The sequence below is a fragment of the Colias croceus genome, chromosome 17 (assembly GCF_905220415.1).
Source record: "Colias croceus chromosome 17, ilColCroc2.1".
Taxonomy (NCBI): Eukaryota; Metazoa; Arthropoda; class Insecta; order Lepidoptera; family Pieridae; genus Colias; species Colias croceus.
Genome location: NC_059553.1, coordinates 4,827,462 through 4,845,975, shown reverse-complemented (window position 1 = coordinate 4,845,975; position 18,514 = coordinate 4,827,462). Strand labels below are relative to the sequence as shown.

The window sequence follows — 18,514 nt, the reverse complement described above, 5'->3', positions numbered from 1 at the left end:
GAGGTTTCTGAACCGATTTACGTGATTCTTTTTTTGTTCGATGCGGGATGGTGTCGAATTGGTCCCATAAAAATTTTATTCGGATAGGCCCAGTAGTTTTTATTTTATGAGCATTTTTGTCTGTATTTGTAAATGTTGCAAGTAACTTTGATTCACTTCCCGGTAACCGATTGAGCTGAAATTTCGTATACGTATGTAAATTGGATAGCTATAAAACATTATCATGACATGGAGCTGATTTGATGATGGAATCGGAAGGTGGCCATAGGAACTCAGTAATATTATATTGACTTTATCGAGTTTGATTCGTGTTGAAAAATTCACTAAAAAGTACCGACTTCAAAAACGCAAAAGTAAAAAATAAATTGGATTTGATATTTATACCTACATATTATGATTGAATTGTTAAATAGGTTTGAAGTCGGTGCCAGCCACACGACATCAAACCTTTTTAGTGTTTTTGAAGTCGGTTGTTTTTAACGCAGTTATTTTTGTAATCTACTACATAAAATCAAAAATTTCGCACACATTTACTTATTTATTTTTACATGTAGGATTTTAAAGTTACTATGAAATAGTGTTATTATAATGAATATATCCTGTATTCATTCGAAAAAATCGATAAAGATTATCATATTATATCCAATAGTTTTGTATGCATCTAACGTATTTTTTTTTTATTTCAGTTACGAAACCCATGAGAATTTTCTTTGTGTACGACGGCGATTTTCCGATCATATTTGCTATTGTCTAATATTTTATGAATAAATTACGTCTTTGATTGTAATATCAACAACGCAATGCATTTTTAATTGCAAGAATGAACACAAGTATAAATGTATAAATGTCCTAGGTGGTCGTGATATCCTCACAGTTGTGACTGCACAGGCATCACTTTAGGATATCTAACGGTAAGTTTAATGCACATTTTCTTAATAAATATTAATTAATTAATTAAATAAATAAATTATTAAATTTAATTACAATTAGGCTACTTCGTTAGGAAAGATTTACTGATTTTTACTTCGTTTCGTTATTTTTTAATATCTGTAATTAGATTATTATTTTTTTATAACAAAAATTTTATAATTTTATTTGTATTATGTAAAAATACATCCTAATTTAAATTTTTAATTATTATCATTACTTATTGGGCTAATGCATTTAGCCATTAACCTACCTTTTTTTAATTTAAAGAAGAGCGAATTAAACTAATCATAAAATGTGCGATAGTTCGTAATTGTTATTATAATTCATTAGGTATTTGAATAATTATATTTATATTAAAATACAAGACAATAAATAGAATTAAGATATCTTCTTTGGATTATAATATTACTTTGAATGAATAAATAAGAAATCATTTAATTTTACGTAAAGCAAAATTTAAACAATTAGTAGAACTTTCAGCAATAAAATTATTGTGAATTATTTCAATAAAAACTGTACTGTTGAATCATTGAGGAAGTCATAATGATCCTGCAGATGTTTCTTTTTTCAACAAAAAGTCATGAACGGATTTTATTAAAATTTCCGTAGGTTTATTACAAATGTGTAGATTAAATGGCGTAGAATAACAAATCATTTCCATTCTAGAAGTGGTTTTAATCGTAAGCTTGTGCGTCTTTAGTAAGTAAGTAGTTTCATGATATAGTAATTTAGGAAATTCGCAAAATTTTGACATATCTTTTCTGTTAAGTCAGTTTAGTTTATTTTTTTTAATCTAAGATTTTTTTATTCAAATCGCACAATCTTTAATTTAGCTGTTAATATAAATAGGAAATACATAAATATCAAAGATCTCCAGATCTACAGATATACAGGAAAAATACTATTAATACTTATAAAAATTCTATGACGTTTGCAAAAAAAAAAGTTAGGTAACTATTTTCAATATATTGTTAAGCCTGAAAGATGATAATTATTTCCACAACAAACAATGGATAATGGAAGTGATTAAATCATTGTTTTATATAAGCTGATATAAACCTAGCTATTGTTAAAATATCTATTACAACCATATTACAACATAGGATAAAATCTTAATCGTGAATAGAAGTATGTTTTTTAAACTATATTCTCTTTTTTCCTTTTAACAAATAACCTGTAAATGGAAACTAGTGGTTAAATGTTTTGAATACAGAATAACAATTGGGATTGAATTTTCTTTGGGATATAATGAAATATCTGCTGACCGCAAAATAATGTTATTTTTTAAGAAAATATTATATCCACACGTATGATATACTTGTAATCTTTTATTTTTACTTTATTTTTTAAACAAGCATATTTTATTCCCTTTTAGATTTTAATTACTATATACCTAATTTTAAAGATTTGAGAGAAGAAGAAGAGTTAAACTTTCACAATGTTCCAAAATAATCATATTACCAAATTAATAATAATCAACTATTAATTAATTTCTTCCAGGTTTACAATGAAACTCACAGCACTACTCGTGTTATGTATGGCGGCCGTGGTGTGGTCCAAATCCACATACACCGACAAATATGACAACATAAACGTAGATGAGGTATTACAATCAGAACGGCTCTTAAAAGGCTATGTGGAATGTCTCATGGACAGAAGCCGGTGTCCACCCGACGCAAAAACACTGAAGGAAACCTTACCTGACGCCCTAGAACATGAATGTAACAAGTGTACTGCGAAACAGAAGACCAACGCAGACAAAGTCATCAAACACTTAGTTAATAAGCGACCAGAATTGTGGAAGGAATTGGCCACTAAATATGACCCTGACAACATCTACCAAGAAAGATACAAGGACAAACTTGATGCTGCTAAGAAGAGTTAAATATATAAAATTTTGTGTCCACGTTAAAATTAAAATTTGGGTAAAAACGTGTGTTCAAAATTGTAAAATGTTCTTCAAATAAAGTATTTTAATAAAAATATTCCTTTTGTTACTTACTAAGTGTTTTATTACTCTTATGTGTTTAAATTTAAAATAGCTTTTATTTTTAAAAAGAGTAGTTAAACTTAAAACTCTATCTAATTATTAGATAGATTCGATTCTAATAGATTCGGAATCTATCGCACTATTAACTGATTGGAGATGAAATCAAAATATCCCATTATAATTTACTAGGTATATGAAACATTATTTAATTATTCATACTTTTCCAAGTGATAGATAGGTATCTAATATATAAAAATCAATGCCACTTTTCGTTGTAATTCCATAACTCGAGAACGGCTGAACCGATTTCGATAATTCTTTTTTTATTATATTCCTTGAAGTACGAGGATGGTTCTTATGTAGAGAAAACGTTAATATGTACCACGGGCGAAGCCGGGGCGGACCGCTAGTAATTAATGAGAATTAATAATATTCTGTAAAATAACTGGAAGCTCATCGAATGAATAGAAAATCGATAGCAAGTGAGTTTACAATTTGTATAATGTTTGTATATTGATATTTTTATTCAAATAAAAATTATTTGTATTAGTCGTTTGATTCAATAAATTTATTAAAAGTATCTCTATATTTTTTGTCTTTGTCATATTTGTGCACGAGTTGTTCCCAGATATCGGGGTGACTTTCACTTATAGCTCTTATCACTGTTCTGATTAATTTCCTCTGTTTTGGTGAACATTTTCCACAAGATGTCTCTAAAGATTCAGGTATAGCTTCTGAAAAATAATTGTTTATTATTACATTCAAATTAAAACATAAAATAATTTTTAAAACGATTCGTAAGTATTGTCTTTCACATAGTTAAATATAAATTTAGATTTGGGTAATTCGTGTTGCAAAATAATATAACTTAAAGAGAAATTATTAGAAACCAATAGGTATGTTGGCTATCCTAGACAACGTAACTGAGTTGTTTTTAAACACCTATTTATTCTAGTCATCAAATAATCAAATTCAATGAATGAGAAGGTTTCAATTTCACTACGTATAGTTGATTAATAGCTTGAATCAAGAACAAAAAGCAGAAATGCATATAAAACATAACTTACTCTTAAAATCTTTCGCCTCCGGTGTACATGGCCCCTGATCAAGGAAACACTTCGTGTAGCCTATCAATATCCGATCATTTTCTAACAAAGGTTGAATATCGAAGTCATCATATCTAGGACTATAGAAGTCTGCTAGCACTAATGTTGAAGATAGAAGTAGGATCAAATAAAAATAACATTCATCCATTGCTGAAAATAATTGATAACGTTAAAGTGGGAGAGATTAGTTATTTTTTGTAACTTCCCTATTCACTCAACTCTAACTATAGGCTGCAATATGTGTGAAAATATTGTGTTTCTTGTAATCTCTTATGAGTCAGAACAACTAAGAAAATTTAACTCAATATCTTTTCTTTTTTAATTTATGACAACTTAATTTTTAGATAGGCATAAACAAATATATCAAACCCAAAATCCTTCAGCAGTTCTATAGTTAAAATGTATAATGGCACAATGTACAGAAAAGGGATATCATACATATTTCTGGACTACTAGACTGGTTTTAAATTAAAATGTGATAAAATAATTACCTGTTTGATTAAGCCAAGACAACGAAATAACTACAATATATGGTTTGCTTCATTCGTATTTATAAACTGTATGTCACTGTTATTAGACGAAGACAGTAATCAAGTAACTATTATTTTGCTAAGAACTGTGTAGGAAAGGAAATGTGCTCAATTGAATATGAACAGGCACAATTTTTGTTGGTATTTATTTACAATAAGTATAATAATTAAGATGTTGCGGCTCTACCTTCACAGCAATCTTTCAATTATTTAAGTTTTCCAAATAATAAGGAATTCCGATATATTGCTCTGCATCGTGCAGATACTAGTTGTAGTGAAAATTTGTTTATCATTTTGGAGCCTTCGGTTGTAGAGCTCGTGATACAACAACAACACTATATAAATATTAAATAAATAATAAACTACGTAAATTCATATCAAACATGCATTTCTATGTTGAAATAAAATCATGAATCAAAACAAAATACTCGATGTATTAATATAAGGCAATTACAGATGGAATAGATAAACGAGCAAGCTTAATAATGATTTATTATGTTCGCAATACTAACAGCATATAAATAATTCAATAATGTATTTTAATATGGTAACTTCCTTCAACTACACGCATAAAAGCTCAGCAAATATCTTCTGTTTATTCAACCAGCTGCAATACTTCATCTAAAATTTTTTCCAACCAAACAGCTAAAAATGTTAAAATGTTGAAATATATTTTACTAGATTTCCGCCCACGGCTTCGCCCGCCCAGTCAAAGAAAAACCCGCATAGTTCCCGTTCCCGTGGGATTTCCGGGATTGCGTCATTTTCCCGGGATAAAAAGTAGCCATGTCCTTTCTCGGGTATCAAAATATCTCCATACCAAATTTCATAAAAATTGGTTCAGTAGTTAAGGCGTGATTGAGTGACAGACAGACAGAGTTACTTTCGCATTTATAATATTAGTATGGATTAAATTCTAACACTATTTACACGTCGCGGTGTAAATCATCATCCGGAAAGGCTGGACTAACTTTTATGAAATTTTGTGTGCATGTTGGGTAGGTTTTAGAATTATTGTCTACTTAACATATATTTTGCGTACAAATAAATGCAAAGAGTAAAGCAAATTACGTTTCCTATGTCGATTAATTTTATTTTATAATTAAAAGTTTTTAAAATTCTCAATAAAAACTTTTTAAATGCACAATGACCAATGACATAGTAAACAAATAAATAGCAATGTCTTATAATAACCTTGATATCTGTTATACAATATGTTTGTTTTTATACGAATTATTAGTTTTATAATTTTATATTAATAACCATGCCGGTTGATTGCCAAAGATCTACTTCTGGGGGCAAGGGTAATTTAGGTATGTTTATAGAAAGAGATCCAAGGATTTGTGCTGCTGGATTACCTTCTGCTCAGCCAGACGATAAAGTATCTGACTCCTTACAACATTACTTATTAAAAGATGAAGTAGATTCTCTTATGAGTGATGCTATTATGCCACCTAAAGCTCCTAAACCGTTACCACCACTGCGTAAACCAATTCCTTTAGATATGCGTTTTGCAGGCCCTTTTGGTAACGTAGCACAAATTATCAACCCACCAATAAAATCTAAATTCCGAACACTTGTTGATGACTTTAAAGATACTTCATTTGCTTCTTATTGGAAGAAGCCACTTGGACAAACTCACGATTCCGTTCCTATGTTACCAGAGGGTATGGATGTTTATGGCACTACATTTGGCAAAAAAACTGCATTTCATGGAAGATTATATGATGTTGTCATGCCAAAGAACCCACTTCCCGACAAAACGCCAGCTTCTTATAAGCCAGGTGCGCAGTTAAAACGCACATACTGTGAACCACCGTACAAGGAAGACCTGACATACGGTCATAGAACCTTTGTGGACAAACGGGGTACGTATGCCAGATGCTGTTTATCGGATGACAGAATTGTTGTCGGCAATGGAGCGCGTACTATAGTTAATACTATACAATCAAATTTTCAAGAACAAAATCAACCTCGAATCGGAGCTGTATTAGCGCCAAATAATAATATTGAAAATGTGCCCAAAGGCTATGCATTTGGTAAATTGAAACCTCCTGATAATTTACCGGAATGTTTGGCCAGTTGTGAATTAAATCCAGAACGTTATTTTTTCAAAAAGTGCTTAGGTCATCTAAATTCATTGAGAAAATGTTTGTCATCACGATTTCTTCCTACTTTTTTCAGAGGATTCTACTTGAATCTTAAATACTATGACAAAGAAAAAACTGGCTGGTTACCAAAAAACATTGTTTATAACCTGTGTGCGTCAAGACTTATTCGTTTCGATTCATCATTAATCGAACCCTTGCTCTCCATGTGGCAAGCTTTTGATGGATCAAATATTGAATACAAAACATTTGTACGTGTAATAAATTATCGAGAACCTTCACCAGAAATTCCAAAAATACCAGATGTGCCAGATGACTGTCTTGATTATAACACAACCTATACGGAAATGGTAAAACCTGGCCAAGACGAAGACAAAAGTAGAATGGCTGGTTTACCTTCTGGAAGATATTTAGATTTAGACTATCCAATAACACCCGAAGGTTGTTGTCGAGCTGCTAGGACTTGTCTACCGCATGAATCTGATATGAAGTCTTGTTTATGTCCTAGCGTATTAACATTATTTCATGTCAATCATAGAGATTTATATGGTAAGAGAGACCCTAAAATAATTAAACGAGTTTTCGAAGCAGCAGGCGAATCATTTACAGATGAAAGATTTAATGAAATTTGGGAGGAAGCTAAAAAGTACCACTCGGAGGGTTGGGTTTGTTATGAAACATTCAATCGTGCTTTGAAAATAATAACTGAAAAGGATAATGCAAAGGAAAATTGATGTTAATAAAGAAACAACTACATATGAAAATAAAATGTTTAATTTGGTTATATCAATAATAATACATATTAAATTTTGATAGCGTTATAATCACGCGGTAATTTTATAAATTATTATGGTTATTTTATTTTTTAATCTTTAAGAAATTCTTCAAATGATTTCTGGTATTTTCCTTGTGGGTCATAAAACGAAACCAAGTCTGACCAAATGTTTGGATGTTTTGCTTTAATTTCCTTAACTAAGGTTTTACCCATGTTCTTTTGCTTGTCAGTACATTTTGCACATTGAGTTTCTAAAACCTCGGGAATCTTATCTGAAACATAGAAAAAAAATTAGTTGCGTTATATATTATGTATTAAAATAAAATTAATTATTATTTATAATTTTTTAATAAGGCTTTGACTCTTAAATGCTATAGTAATTCGTACGATTCATAAGGATTCATAAGACGAACTTAAAATGTGTATATCTATGGTATATTTTTATTAAAATTGTTGTATTATATAAGCGTTTATTTATTATGTTTTGATTTATATTGAAATTTTATTGGTACAGTCTAGATTGACCACCGATTGACCTTAGATCAACCTTAGATTGACGCAAACGATTGCAAAAAAAATTATATCAATATTGACATTTTAGATGACATTGTGAATAAACAAAATATACAGAAATATTTTTTAGAAGTTAATCCATATTTTAAAATGTTGCGGTACTCAAAAGCGGGTACAACTGGAGGCAAAGGCAACATGGGTATGTTTATAGAGCGTGATTCGAATATTTGCGCTGCTGGGCTGCCTTGCCTAGATCAGAATTCTGTTAAAAACATTCTTCCCTGTTACTCACTTCAAGATCAAGTTGATGCTTTATTGAGTGACACAATTTACCCTGATTCAACCTTTGCCCACATGCGAATTACAAAACGTAAAGAAAAACGTGATATGAGAAATGCTGGATTTTTTACTGAAGGAGCAGAACTCATTAATCCACCAATGAAAACGAAATTCCAAACGTTAGTGAGTGACTTCAAAGATACAATTTATAGCTCATATTGGAAAAGACAAGTCGGAAAAGTACCAGACTCGACAAATAATTTGCCAGAGGGGCTCAATATTTATACGACAACTATGGGCAAAAAGTATCCCTCTTCTTCAAATGCTTATGATGTAGCTTTCCCTAAGAAACCTGTAAGTGGGCAAACCCCTGTAACCAAAGAATGTGGTTATCGAACTACTCGAAATTATTGTTCATTTAATCCTAATAAAACTTTTGGCCAGCCAACTAATGTAGACGCTTCAAGTAGACAAGTACAATGTTGTTTAACTGATGATCGTATTACCCTAGGTTTGAATTTGAAGCATCCAATTTGTTCAAAACATGCAGATTTCTTAGAAAAAAATAATTCACTGCTTGGATTGTCACTTTCACCTAATAACAACATTAATTGCGTGCCGAAGGGATTTTCCTTTGGTAAAGTTGAAGTTTTAGATGACATCGGAGTACCGGAATGTCTAACAACATGTGAAGTGAATCCTGACAAAAAATTGATTTTAAAATGTTTAGAGCATTTGAACACGTTACGTAAATGCATGTCAAAACGTTTTGATGGAAAATTTTTTCCAAAATTTACATTACATTTGAGATATTTAGATATATCTAAGACCGGATGGTTGCCAAAAAACATTCTATATGAGGAATGCAAATTGAAATATATACGTTTCAATCCAGACCTCATAGAGCCCCTTTTATCAATTTGGAATATGATGAAGAGTTCTCAAATAAAGTATAAGTCCTTCATAGGTTTACTGAATTACAGAGAACCAACTCCAGACTTACCCAAAATAACAGGTATTCCTGAAGAATGTCTCGATTTTCGCACGACATATAGCGAAATGATAAAAGATATTATACAACCAAATTTTAGTTTAATGGCGGGAGTTCCATCAGGAAACTATTTTGACAAAGATTTCCCAGTAACGCCTGAAGGTTGCTGCAAAGCAGATCGATCCTATCTTCCCGAAGAGTCGGATGCCAAATCGTGTTTGAACCCAAGCATATTCACAGTAATGGGAATAAGTCATACATATGTATGCTAAACGAGACCCTAAAGTAGTAAGGCAAGTTTTTGAAAAAGCTGGTGAAATATTTACTGACGATTTGTTTAATGCTGTTTGGAACAAGGCCAAAGAGTATCATTCCTCAGGTTGGGTTAGCTATGAAACTTTTCGTCGGGCACTCAGAGAATACACTAATAAAAGTGAAAAATAAAAGAAAGGAATAATTAAAGGAATCTCTTATAGTCTAGTCTATAATGAAGTGCAAACGTGATTTTTAAGTTATGTTACTTTAATGTTAAACATTAAGTTTTGTGTAGATTTATTATTTATAAAGTTGGATGGCTTGTTTAAGTTTATAAACTTAGCTTTAATAACTAACATTTTTATCATAATTTATTATTTTAATTTAGAATATTATATAAAGTATTAGAATAGTTTTTAAAATAGACTTTTACTTACCCTTTAGTTTTTTAACTTCAGGAGTGCACGGTCCTTTATTAACTAAACACTTTCCATACGATGCTAATAATCGATCATTGCTCAACACTTCGGAGAGATTGATGTCAGCATCGATTGAGCCATATTGGTCTTCAGCATTTGCAAACATAAACAAACAAAGAATTGCAATAACCTTCATCATCTTAGATTAATGGTATCGCTTCTAACGAATTCTAGAATTCTAATGGGCGCTATATATGATTAGATGTGTTTTATATATGCTAGGTAGGAAGCTTTTTATATTCAAGTAAATTCTCAGTAATGCAAACATGTTGCGTCAATTATGTATATAACAGTCCGCTGCAATCGTCCTTGTTAACTATTTATTCATTGTGGTTTACGCAAATAAATCGATGATTAACCGCAATGATCTTGATCTGATCTTGTTCAACAATGTAGGTATGATGGAAAAACACAGTTTAGCTATCAAGTATTTATTTATAACTTAATACTATTACCTACTATTACAGGTTCTATGCGAGGCAGAATGCCTATTTATGCTCTGTTTCAAGAATTGTTTATTGCGATCTATGAATACTTTAATAATTGATAGTTTATTATTAATTAACAATAAATCAAAACAGAGCAAACGGTTTAATTGGTTCTTCGCTTATTAATTACCAGTCACTAAGAAATTATAAAGTGCATCTCTGTTGAGTGCGGTGGGGTCGTATTTGTCCAGAAGTTCAGTGAATCTGACTTCACTTTTCGATCTTATGCCTAAAAGCATTTTTCTCACGACAGACTTTTGTTTTGGAGAACACCTTCCACAAGCTGTTTGCAGAGTTTCGGGCAAGACACCTGAAATTAAGATAAAATGTAATTATGATTTATTCAATTTTTGTGTATTTTAATATAATTTTTGTTTAAATTATCAATTATTGATTTAATAATTTTGAATCAAAATCAAAATCTTGAAGAAGAGAATGTAATATTAATTTTATTTAATTTTAAAATTCCACTTGGTTATTTACTTAATCGAAAGGTATACATATAAGTAATTATTCCTAAACGAACAATGAAGTAGTTAATGATAAGGCCCGTTACATTGATCAGTGATATTCATGTTAAAGTATTATGTCCCATACATTCTATCGCATACGTAATATTGGATCCCAGAGACATTATTACTTATGGACTTAATAATTACCTGTTATAAATTGGTCTTATTTAACTATACATTTAAACTATATTCAGCTGTAACTACAAAAACACTGTAAGTTATAATTACGTTGTTTACATGTTATTAAATATGTCCATTAATTGCTTGACTTTGATTTTTACTTAGGATTTTTATATAAAATAGCTGAACATCGGTTCTAATACGACTTTCACGATCATAGAGTATGGCAAAACATAATTTTTATAGTATCTCATATAACTTCCGCCAACTAAATAAAATAAAAACATTTCAAAGATACATACGCTTAAAATTCTTGCCGTCCTTAGTGCACGGTCCCTTTTCCATGACACACTTGTAATAGGCGAGGAGAATCCTCTCGTTTTGAATGATGGAGTCAGCATTGAAATTATCATAGCGGTTGTAAAGTTGTTGTTGTTGTGAGTAGCAGGAGGCCACCACCGTCAGCACGCACACGACTAGCAGCCAGGTTCTCATGATGACCTGGAAGATATATCAAAATCATTTTAAAGTATATTTTTTATGTTATTATACTATCACTATAGTGATACTACATATAATGTAATACAAAGTCGTTTTCTCTGTCGCTGTATCCCTATGTAGGATTAAATCTTTAAAACTACACAACGGATTTTGATGCTGTATTTTAAATAGAGTCTTGATAAAGTGTTTCTCGGGAAAGTTTTGTCGCAATGATTGTGTATTTTATACCTATACAATCTACAAAGTTTATAAATAAATCAATAAATCGAACCTTATACGGTAATACGGTAAAAACAATTGGAATATAATATTATAAACACTTGTAATACAAAACACAAACCTATTGAATACGTAAACAATGAACATAAATCACATCATTATTCAATGAATTACGGGAAAAAACACTAAGTATTGCTCAAAACGCACCTAAAGAACTATTGACTGACACTGACGATATTGAACTTAGCGGTAACATTGTAAGTGGTCCGTGACTTTCTAAGCAATATAATTACTCACCGAAGAAAGTGTGAAAGTGGAGTCCTCAAGGTTCGGCGTTCCAAATGGTTATGGTTGTATCTCGGCGCCAACAGTGGGGTGTAAACATTTTACATTTCTCTAAACCAGTCTCCAAGAGGTCGATGTAACGGGCCGCATACAAAACATGACATGCCCGGAATCAAAGAAAGCGGAATGAGAGGCTGACTAATCAAATGCAGCGCCGTTTTTATGCCCATTTCGGAGTAAAGTTAAACGAGTTGTTTGAGAAATTGATCCCGTTCTTCATGGATCTATTTTTTGATGCATTTATACGTATTTTGTTATAATTTAATACCAGAACATGAAGTGTACAATAGTTTTTACATAATTATGTAGAGCAATAATAGTATTTATCTTTTATATTGTCATAATATTAAAAGCAAAAGTAGACAATGCTTGTTATATTTTGTTATTGATATCTTTGATTAGCAGGCTTACAATAACAGTTAAATAATTAGGGAGATAATTATTGTTATAAATGAATAATTATTTGGATTATATTATGTATCTCTATATTATTATTATATAGGGACAGGTATATGGATACAGGATTTGGATATAAAGTAGAGAGGTAAATATTGCAGACACGTCGCCTGTTACTCCTGCCGTGAACTTAAAGTAAGTCAACGTTCTCCAGTGAAATAGAAAATAAATCTGACATTGACATAGTAGATATTTCTGTAATTATTCTGTTCTACTTAAATAGATTGCAATACATTCCGTTTAGTATTATCTATATATCTAACCATCTTCAAATTGTAATATAAAAAATAAAAAAGATACATATATATATTATATTAAATTTTTTTATATATAACTACTATGATTGATATAATTTAATGACTATGAATTTACTTATTTATATTGAAAAAAAAAACAATAAATTAAATTTTTTTTTCATCCCTCTAACAGAAACTTAAGAGTTTGTAATCCAGAGTGTGCATGGTTGTTTATTTTGAAACAGGTTTGTTGAAGAAACTTGGGTAATTTGACATCCTAAAAAATCTTCCAGAGTCGTAAAGACCCTTGTCGTAAATTATCAAATTTTTGTATTCTTTGCAGTTTAAAAATGGTCACTGTCACAAAAAGAACGAGAAGGGACTGGTTCTATTAAATTTCTGATTTAAAAAAGTTAATCCTTTGACAATAGTTGTTTTATTTTTGTTTAGATAGTAAATTCGTTAAAAGTTTCATGTTCATACAATATATATTTCAAAATAGGTTTTTTCCTTATATTAAGAGTATTTAAAGACATGAAACCTTTAACCTGGCCTTGAATTGTCTATTAAAAATCCACATTGTAGTCACAATGGTATGGATTACAATAATTATGTTCTATTAAAAAATCTTACTGGGCATTGAATCTTTTCTATGTGAAAAAATGTGACATATATCGCTCATCTAAATATGAAAGTCCATGTAAAAAATTGAATTTCAATATTCAAAAACAAAAACAGTACAAGGTATTCGTATTTCAAGTTCTTCCTTTATTTTAAGCCCTATAAAATGATCATGATATAGAAAATTTACCACCAGTTCGGAAATCTGTCTCTACAGAGGAAAGTGCACACTAAATTTTGTAGGTGTATTAAAAAGAAATTGATGCGTGGGAAACATAATATTGGCTATGGAATAAATCACGTCACTCGAATTATTTTCTATAATATTACACTTAATACGCGCAATTGTTCACTACGTTGTTATTGCTCTCAAATTCTAAAAGGCATTTAAAACTTCTTGTTTTCTTACTCTTGTTTAACGTCTTGATAAGGCACAAAAAATAATTTAGTTACAAAAAATAATATATGCTATCGATTGTGACATTGTAGCAAATGCATTGTCGGCCTTTTTTAGTCACATACGGCTTTTTTCTTGAAAGCCAAATTGTTTGTATTTCGTTAACTTTAATTAAAAATAGTGAGATCTTTTGAATTAACAAAATTGTTCAAGAATAATTACTTTATTTAAGGCCGATATTTAGCTCGCAAAGCGTTCAATTTGTCGGGATATGTGATGGAGAGCAGCTGCGAAAACATATTATATCTTTCGTTTTCTGCTGGAGTACAATCCTTGCACTTTGTTTTTATCTTCTGAGTTATTGAGTCTGAAATAAACATTTTAAAAGGTATTTAAAGTAATAAAAAAGATTCTTGTTACAAGGGGTACGAATAAAAAACTAAAAGTTAATTCAAATTAAAAGAAAAAAGTTATTGATTTTGAAATATAATTTTTCCTTGCAAGATACTTCATTATTATTAATAAGTAATTTTTTACACAATAATATGGAGGACGCGAAAAAAGTACCTACATTTTATTAGTTCCTAGTAAAATAATGACCACTATAGTTATCGAGGAACAGCATATAACATATTGACAAAACTTTTTAAGCTTACTACTATTTTTACTCTTCTATTTCTACATAAACTGAAGGGTTTTAATGATTTTTGGCAAGCCTAGATTAGTACCTATAATTATAGTTAAAATATAAGAAATTCTATTCAGGCACAGCTCGGGGCGAGCAGCTAGTTTTGAATAAAATAAATAATAATAGACTCACTTATAAAAAAGAACATATGAAACACAAAATTACTAATTTATTCTTACCTTTGAACTTTTGGTATTTTCCACAAGGCGCCTGCTCCATAAGACAAGCAAATACATCTTTTCTCTCACGCTCATTCTGTAGGAGCTTTGCTAAATCTAAATCTTGTATGTCACTTATTTCATTTTCTGCTAACACCAAAGCAACGACACAGGCGATCAATAAAATTGTGATTTTTGTCATATTGAATAGCTGGAAAAAATATAACATTTAAAATTATAAAATAAATATCCGAACAATCGTTATTACTACTATCCTAACTATCACGAAGATTAATTTTTCAGGTAATTTTAGAAAAGACCATCAGGTATTGTTTATCAGTAGAATAAATTTTGAATTTATATTTTTTGGTTTTTATGGCATTCAAATGCTTTATAAATATAAATCGGCACTTATAGAATAAATTTTATTCTATAAGTGCCGATTTTTTAATCCTTGGTTAATTCTTATCCGTCCAATAAAGTATTACACAAAAATATATAGATGCCAACTGTAAAATGTAAAAAAAACAGGCAAATAACACATTTTTGAAATGGTTGTTTAATACGATATTCGACGAATAAGATTTAACCAAGGATTGAAAAATCGGCCCTAAATCTTGAATAGCATTAATAACTTAATAAGTACAATGTTTTATAAGTTATTGTATACCTACAGTTCGTTTTAATAAAATAATAACACAACAAACTATTGAAATCGCTTATAATTGCGAATAGATACAAACAATGAATTGTCGTTGTTATCTCAACTTGTTAACATCTCTAAGAACCACATCTTACATCGACCATCCTTTATACATCCCTTATTACGTAAGCGATGTTACAATGGTTAATTAATTAGCATTTATCTCTAGGATATTCTTTGTTTATAGTCTTTTCAAAGATCTAGTTGTGTGGGTAAATAATTACGCAGATAACTGTAATTACAATGTTGCGTTTTAATTTCCCCGTTGTCACAGTATAAAATCCACCTTTGAACTTCGTCCAAAGGATTATAATATTTGGTACTGATTATTTTGGCTAATTATGCCCCAAGGATCCTTGGCAAGTTCAACTTCGAATCGATAGGTAAATACTATATTAAGAGGAATTTTTCAAAATGTGAATTAAATAGCAATTCAGTATTGAAACATACTCGGAAAGTACATTGACACAGAGACAGAGGGAGTGAAAAAATAACGTCTTTCACTCCCTCTGTGTCAAATACTTCAACAATAGTATGTGTAGAAAAGAAAATTCGTCACGGTCGGATGAGTGAAAATACTGATCATCTACTAGTCTCTTAAGAAGGAGAAGGAGAGGTAGCGTTAGCTACTATTAATGTTCTGTGGTAGAAGCAAGAAATCTAAAACATCTAATGAGCACTGGAACAAGTTCAACTCCTTCGAGATAACGTTAATAGGACTTACAGGCACTATTGCACGCCTCATAAGCGAAGCGTTGAGGTGGGTACTACTGTCACTTCGCGCAAAACATCTGATTTTTCAAACTTAAAATGTCTTTATGTATCATACATTGCACTTGTAAGATATACATACACACACATATTAAGAAAAAACACTATTTTTAACGTTCATGATATTTTTGATGTCATTTTTGTTATTTAAACTAGTTAAAAAACAGTTTAAAAAAGTTCTGTCTTGGACGTCCGTGTGTCTGTATGTGCGGATCCTTTTTCTTGTTAACACGATAGCGACCGAAATACTTTACTAATCGAGTCTTTTTTTTTCTCTTACGCTTGAGTATGCTCAGGAATAGAACCCTTTCATTTTTCAGGGTCTGATTCGATGTGGTTTAATTGTTATTAAATAAACAAAAAAAATATCGACTTTTTTTTTTTTTTATAGTGTACTCAAAATTCACCATTATAAACTCGATTCTTTATACTATAAGCCAAGGTTTAAAAAAATAAGTTGGTAGTCAGTCCCTTAAACCTGCGCAGTTTCACATCTAGGTGGGGCCACAAGAAAAATAGCTCAATTATTACGGTACCGCTTTCTTTACTTTTCCAAATGTTTTATTTTATTTCATTTTTATATTTATAGTCACGTACTCTTTATAAATAATCAATTTTATTGTAAAGGATGAGATTATGAGGCGTGCACTTTTGGATTTTCCAAACTATTTTTAATTTTACTACTTTAATAATAAACTTGATTATAACAAGTGATAACTGCGTTAAAAACAACCGACTTCAAACTTGCACTTGCAACATTTACAAATACAGACAAAAATGCTCATAAAATAAAAACTACTGGGCCTATCCAAATATCCAAATTCTAATCCAAATTTTATGGGACCAATTCGACACAATCCCGCATCGAACAAAAAAAGAATCACGTAAATCGGTTCAGAAACCTCGGAGTAATCGGTGTACATACATAAAATAAAAAAAAAACATACCGGCCGAATTGATAACCTCCTCCTTTTTTTTGAAGTCGGTTAAAAATATATTTAATATAGTAATTATTTCAATGATTATGAAATTTTGAATTGATGCTACCAATAATGCGATAAAAACGAATTTTATGTCATGGACTGGATAAAAATAGGTACCCCATAAAAATGACCTTTTACTTCGAATACAATTATTGTTTTAAAATTGATCACCGCGAGTACTACAGTGTGATGCAACTAGTAATAATGGAATAAATTAATTAAATTCTCTTTTGCATATTAATCGATTATTATAATGTCAATTGTTTAACTTCAATAAAACTACATAATATCATGTACAATAATAGAGCAGGTAATATTATTTTCTTTTGTTATTACATTCTTTTTTATGTTTTCTGAATATTAATTTTACAGTACTTGTCCTTATATAATATTCTGTTTACGTATTTAATAATACTTGTATGAACTCATAAGGGAAGGCACTGTTTTCTGAGACACAGGTAATAACCTAGTTCAGAAGGCAGAGCAAAATTGTGAACTGAATATGTAAAATTTGCTAATAAATATTATTTTATTTTAATTTTTTATTATATAACATACATAAATATAAAATAATAAAACATTCTGAGAACTTTGACTCACGCATAATTGGGATTCTACATTCACGAATCTTTTCTTAAACGTTTAAACTTCAACAATTTACACAAAAAAAAATTGTTTAAGTTAAGTACCTATCTATACTAATATTATATACTGGTCCGATTTGAAAAATTCTTTCGGTGTTAGATAGCCTATTTTTCGAGGAAGGCTATAGATCATCACGCTACGACCAACAGGAGTGGAGCCACGGGGGTGAAACCGCGCGGAGCAGCTACTCTACTATAATATGACCAAACAACAATTTTTATAAAAACCCAAGTTTTGAATACTTACGTAGATAAGACGAGTCCATGTTTTCCTTTCAAATTTCAGTCATTCAGCTGATTAGGCTATAATATTTTGGCAATAATCATTGCATGAACTAAATCATCAATATAAAAAGCACATTAAAATTCTCTTTCGCATGTTTACTACATTTGTAAAAAAAATTGAATTATAAGAGTTCCAGTAATATGATATTCTAGCAGTATAGAGAGAAACGTAAGAATAAAATGTATTTCCCCTCAATCATACTACACTGAAGGACGATATATTTATTCACATAATTTTCTCTCGTTATAAAACAGCAATTGAAAATCCATTTGGCATTATATAATTCTAATATTATTATCGTGATTTTGATAAAAATTATAATAGTGCTTTTCCGTGTCTAAGCACGGAAGAGGAGGGGATTTAAAATAATTTTAGATTGTTTAAAATAATGACACCTGCATATATAATACAAAAATGAGTTAATAATTGT

At 30.3% G+C, this 18,514-nt stretch overlaps 6 protein-coding genes across 7 annotated transcripts; 3 read left to right on the top strand and 3 right to left on the bottom strand.

The window, feature by feature from the left end:
- Positions 1 to 783: 783 nt before the first annotated feature.
- LOC123698886 (allergen Tha p 1-like) lies at positions 784 to 2,931 on the top strand. Its single transcript, XM_045645699.1, has 2 exons — positions 784 to 911; positions 2,431 to 2,931. The coding sequence occupies exon 2, from the start codon at positions 2,438 to 2,440 to the stop codon at positions 2,813 to 2,815; it is 378 nt and encodes a 125-aa protein (XP_045501655.1). The 5' UTR covers positions 784 to 911; positions 2,431 to 2,437; the 3' UTR covers positions 2,816 to 2,931.
- A 529-nt stretch (positions 2,932 to 3,460) lies between these two features.
- On the bottom strand, positions 3,461 to 4,583 carry LOC123698887 (ejaculatory bulb-specific protein 3-like). 2 transcript variants are annotated; one of them, XM_045645701.1, is made up of 3 exons: positions 4,518 to 4,583; positions 3,988 to 4,176; positions 3,461 to 3,654 (listed from the first exon to the last, which is right to left on the bottom strand). In XM_045645701.1, the coding sequence occupies exons 2-3, from the start codon at positions 4,172 to 4,174 to the stop codon at positions 3,467 to 3,469; spliced, it is 375 nt and encodes a 124-aa protein (XP_045501657.1). In that variant the 5' UTR covers positions 4,175 to 4,176; positions 4,518 to 4,583; the 3' UTR covers positions 3,461 to 3,466. The 2 variants fall into 2 exon arrangements, with proteins under 2 accessions (XP_045501657.1, XP_045501656.1); XM_045645700.1 differs by lacking the exon at positions 4,518 to 4,583 and having other exon boundaries at positions 3,988 to 4,396.
- A 1,218-nt stretch (positions 4,584 to 5,801) lies between these two features.
- On the top strand, positions 5,802 to 7,398 carry LOC123699297 (EF-hand domain-containing family member B-like). Its single transcript, XM_045646222.1, has one exon. It carries the CDS (start codon positions 5,821 to 5,823, stop codon positions 7,396 to 7,398), a length of 1,578 nt encoding a protein of 525 aa, XP_045502178.1. The 5' UTR covers positions 5,802 to 5,820.
- Positions 7,399 to 7,420: 22 nt separating this feature from the next.
- On the bottom strand, positions 7,421 to 10,178 carry LOC123698891 (allergen Tha p 1-like). The gene is made up of 2 exons (XM_045645705.1): positions 9,915 to 10,178; positions 7,421 to 7,711 (listed from the first exon to the last, which is right to left on the bottom strand). Exons 1-2 carry the CDS (start codon positions 10,093 to 10,095, stop codon positions 7,530 to 7,532), a joined length of 363 nt encoding a protein of 120 aa, XP_045501661.1. The 5' UTR covers positions 10,096 to 10,178; the 3' UTR covers positions 7,421 to 7,529.
- LOC123698881 lies at positions 7,992 to 9,916 on the top strand. Its single transcript, XM_045645693.1, has one exon. It carries the CDS (start codon positions 8,103 to 8,105, stop codon positions 9,492 to 9,494), a length of 1,392 nt encoding a protein of 463 aa, XP_045501649.1. The 5' UTR covers positions 7,992 to 8,102; the 3' UTR covers positions 9,495 to 9,916.
- Positions 10,179 to 10,371: 193 nt separating the features above from the next.
- LOC123699296 lies at positions 10,372 to 15,492 on the bottom strand. Its single transcript, XM_045646221.1, has 6 exons — positions 15,372 to 15,492; positions 14,719 to 14,908; positions 14,086 to 14,218; positions 12,024 to 12,072; positions 11,379 to 11,577; positions 10,372 to 10,754 (listed from the first exon to the last, which is right to left on the bottom strand). The coding sequence occupies exons 2-6, from the start codon at positions 14,897 to 14,899 to the stop codon at positions 10,567 to 10,569; spliced, it is 750 nt and encodes a 249-aa protein (XP_045502177.1). The 5' UTR covers positions 14,900 to 14,908; positions 15,372 to 15,492; the 3' UTR covers positions 10,372 to 10,566.
- Positions 15,493 to 18,514: the final 3,022 nt, after the last annotated feature.

Coding starts and splice junctions, on each gene's coding strand:
- LOC123698886 (XM_045645699.1), top strand. CDS start 2,438: ATGAAACTCACAGCACTACTCGTGTTATGTATGGCGGCCGTGGTGTGG.
- LOC123698881 (XM_045645693.1), top strand. CDS start 8,103: ATGTTGCGGTACTCAAAAGCGGGTACAACTGGAGGCAAAGGCAACATG.
- LOC123699296 (XM_045646221.1), bottom strand. CDS start 14,899: ATGACAAAAATCACAATTTTATTGATCGCCTGTGTCGTTGCTTTGGTG. Junction 12,073..14,085: donor GCTTTGCGAGCTAAATATCG/GCCTTAAATAAA, acceptor TATATTGCTTAG/AAAGTCACGGACCACTTACA. Junction 11,578..12,023: donor CTAAGTTCAATATCGTCAGT/GTCAGTCAATAG, acceptor TATATCTTCCAG/GTCATCATGAGAACCTGGCT.
- LOC123699297 (XM_045646222.1), top strand. CDS start 5,821: ATGCCGGTTGATTGCCAAAGATCTACTTCTGGGGGCAAGGGTAATTTA.
- LOC123698887 (XM_045645701.1), bottom strand. CDS start 4,174: ATGGATGAATGTTATTTTTATTTGATCCTACTTCTATCTTCAACATTA. Junction 3,655..3,987: donor GGAGGCGAAAGATTTTAAGA/GTAAGTTATGTT, acceptor ATTATTTTTCAG/AAGCTATACCTGAATCTTTA.
- LOC123698891 (XM_045645705.1), bottom strand. CDS start 10,095: ATGATGAAGGTTATTGCAATTCTTTGTTTGTTTATGTTTGCAAATGCT. Junction 7,712..9,914: donor TGAAGTTAAAAAACTAAAGG/GTAAGTAAAAGT, acceptor TCTATGTTTCAG/ATAAGATTCCCGAGGTTTTA.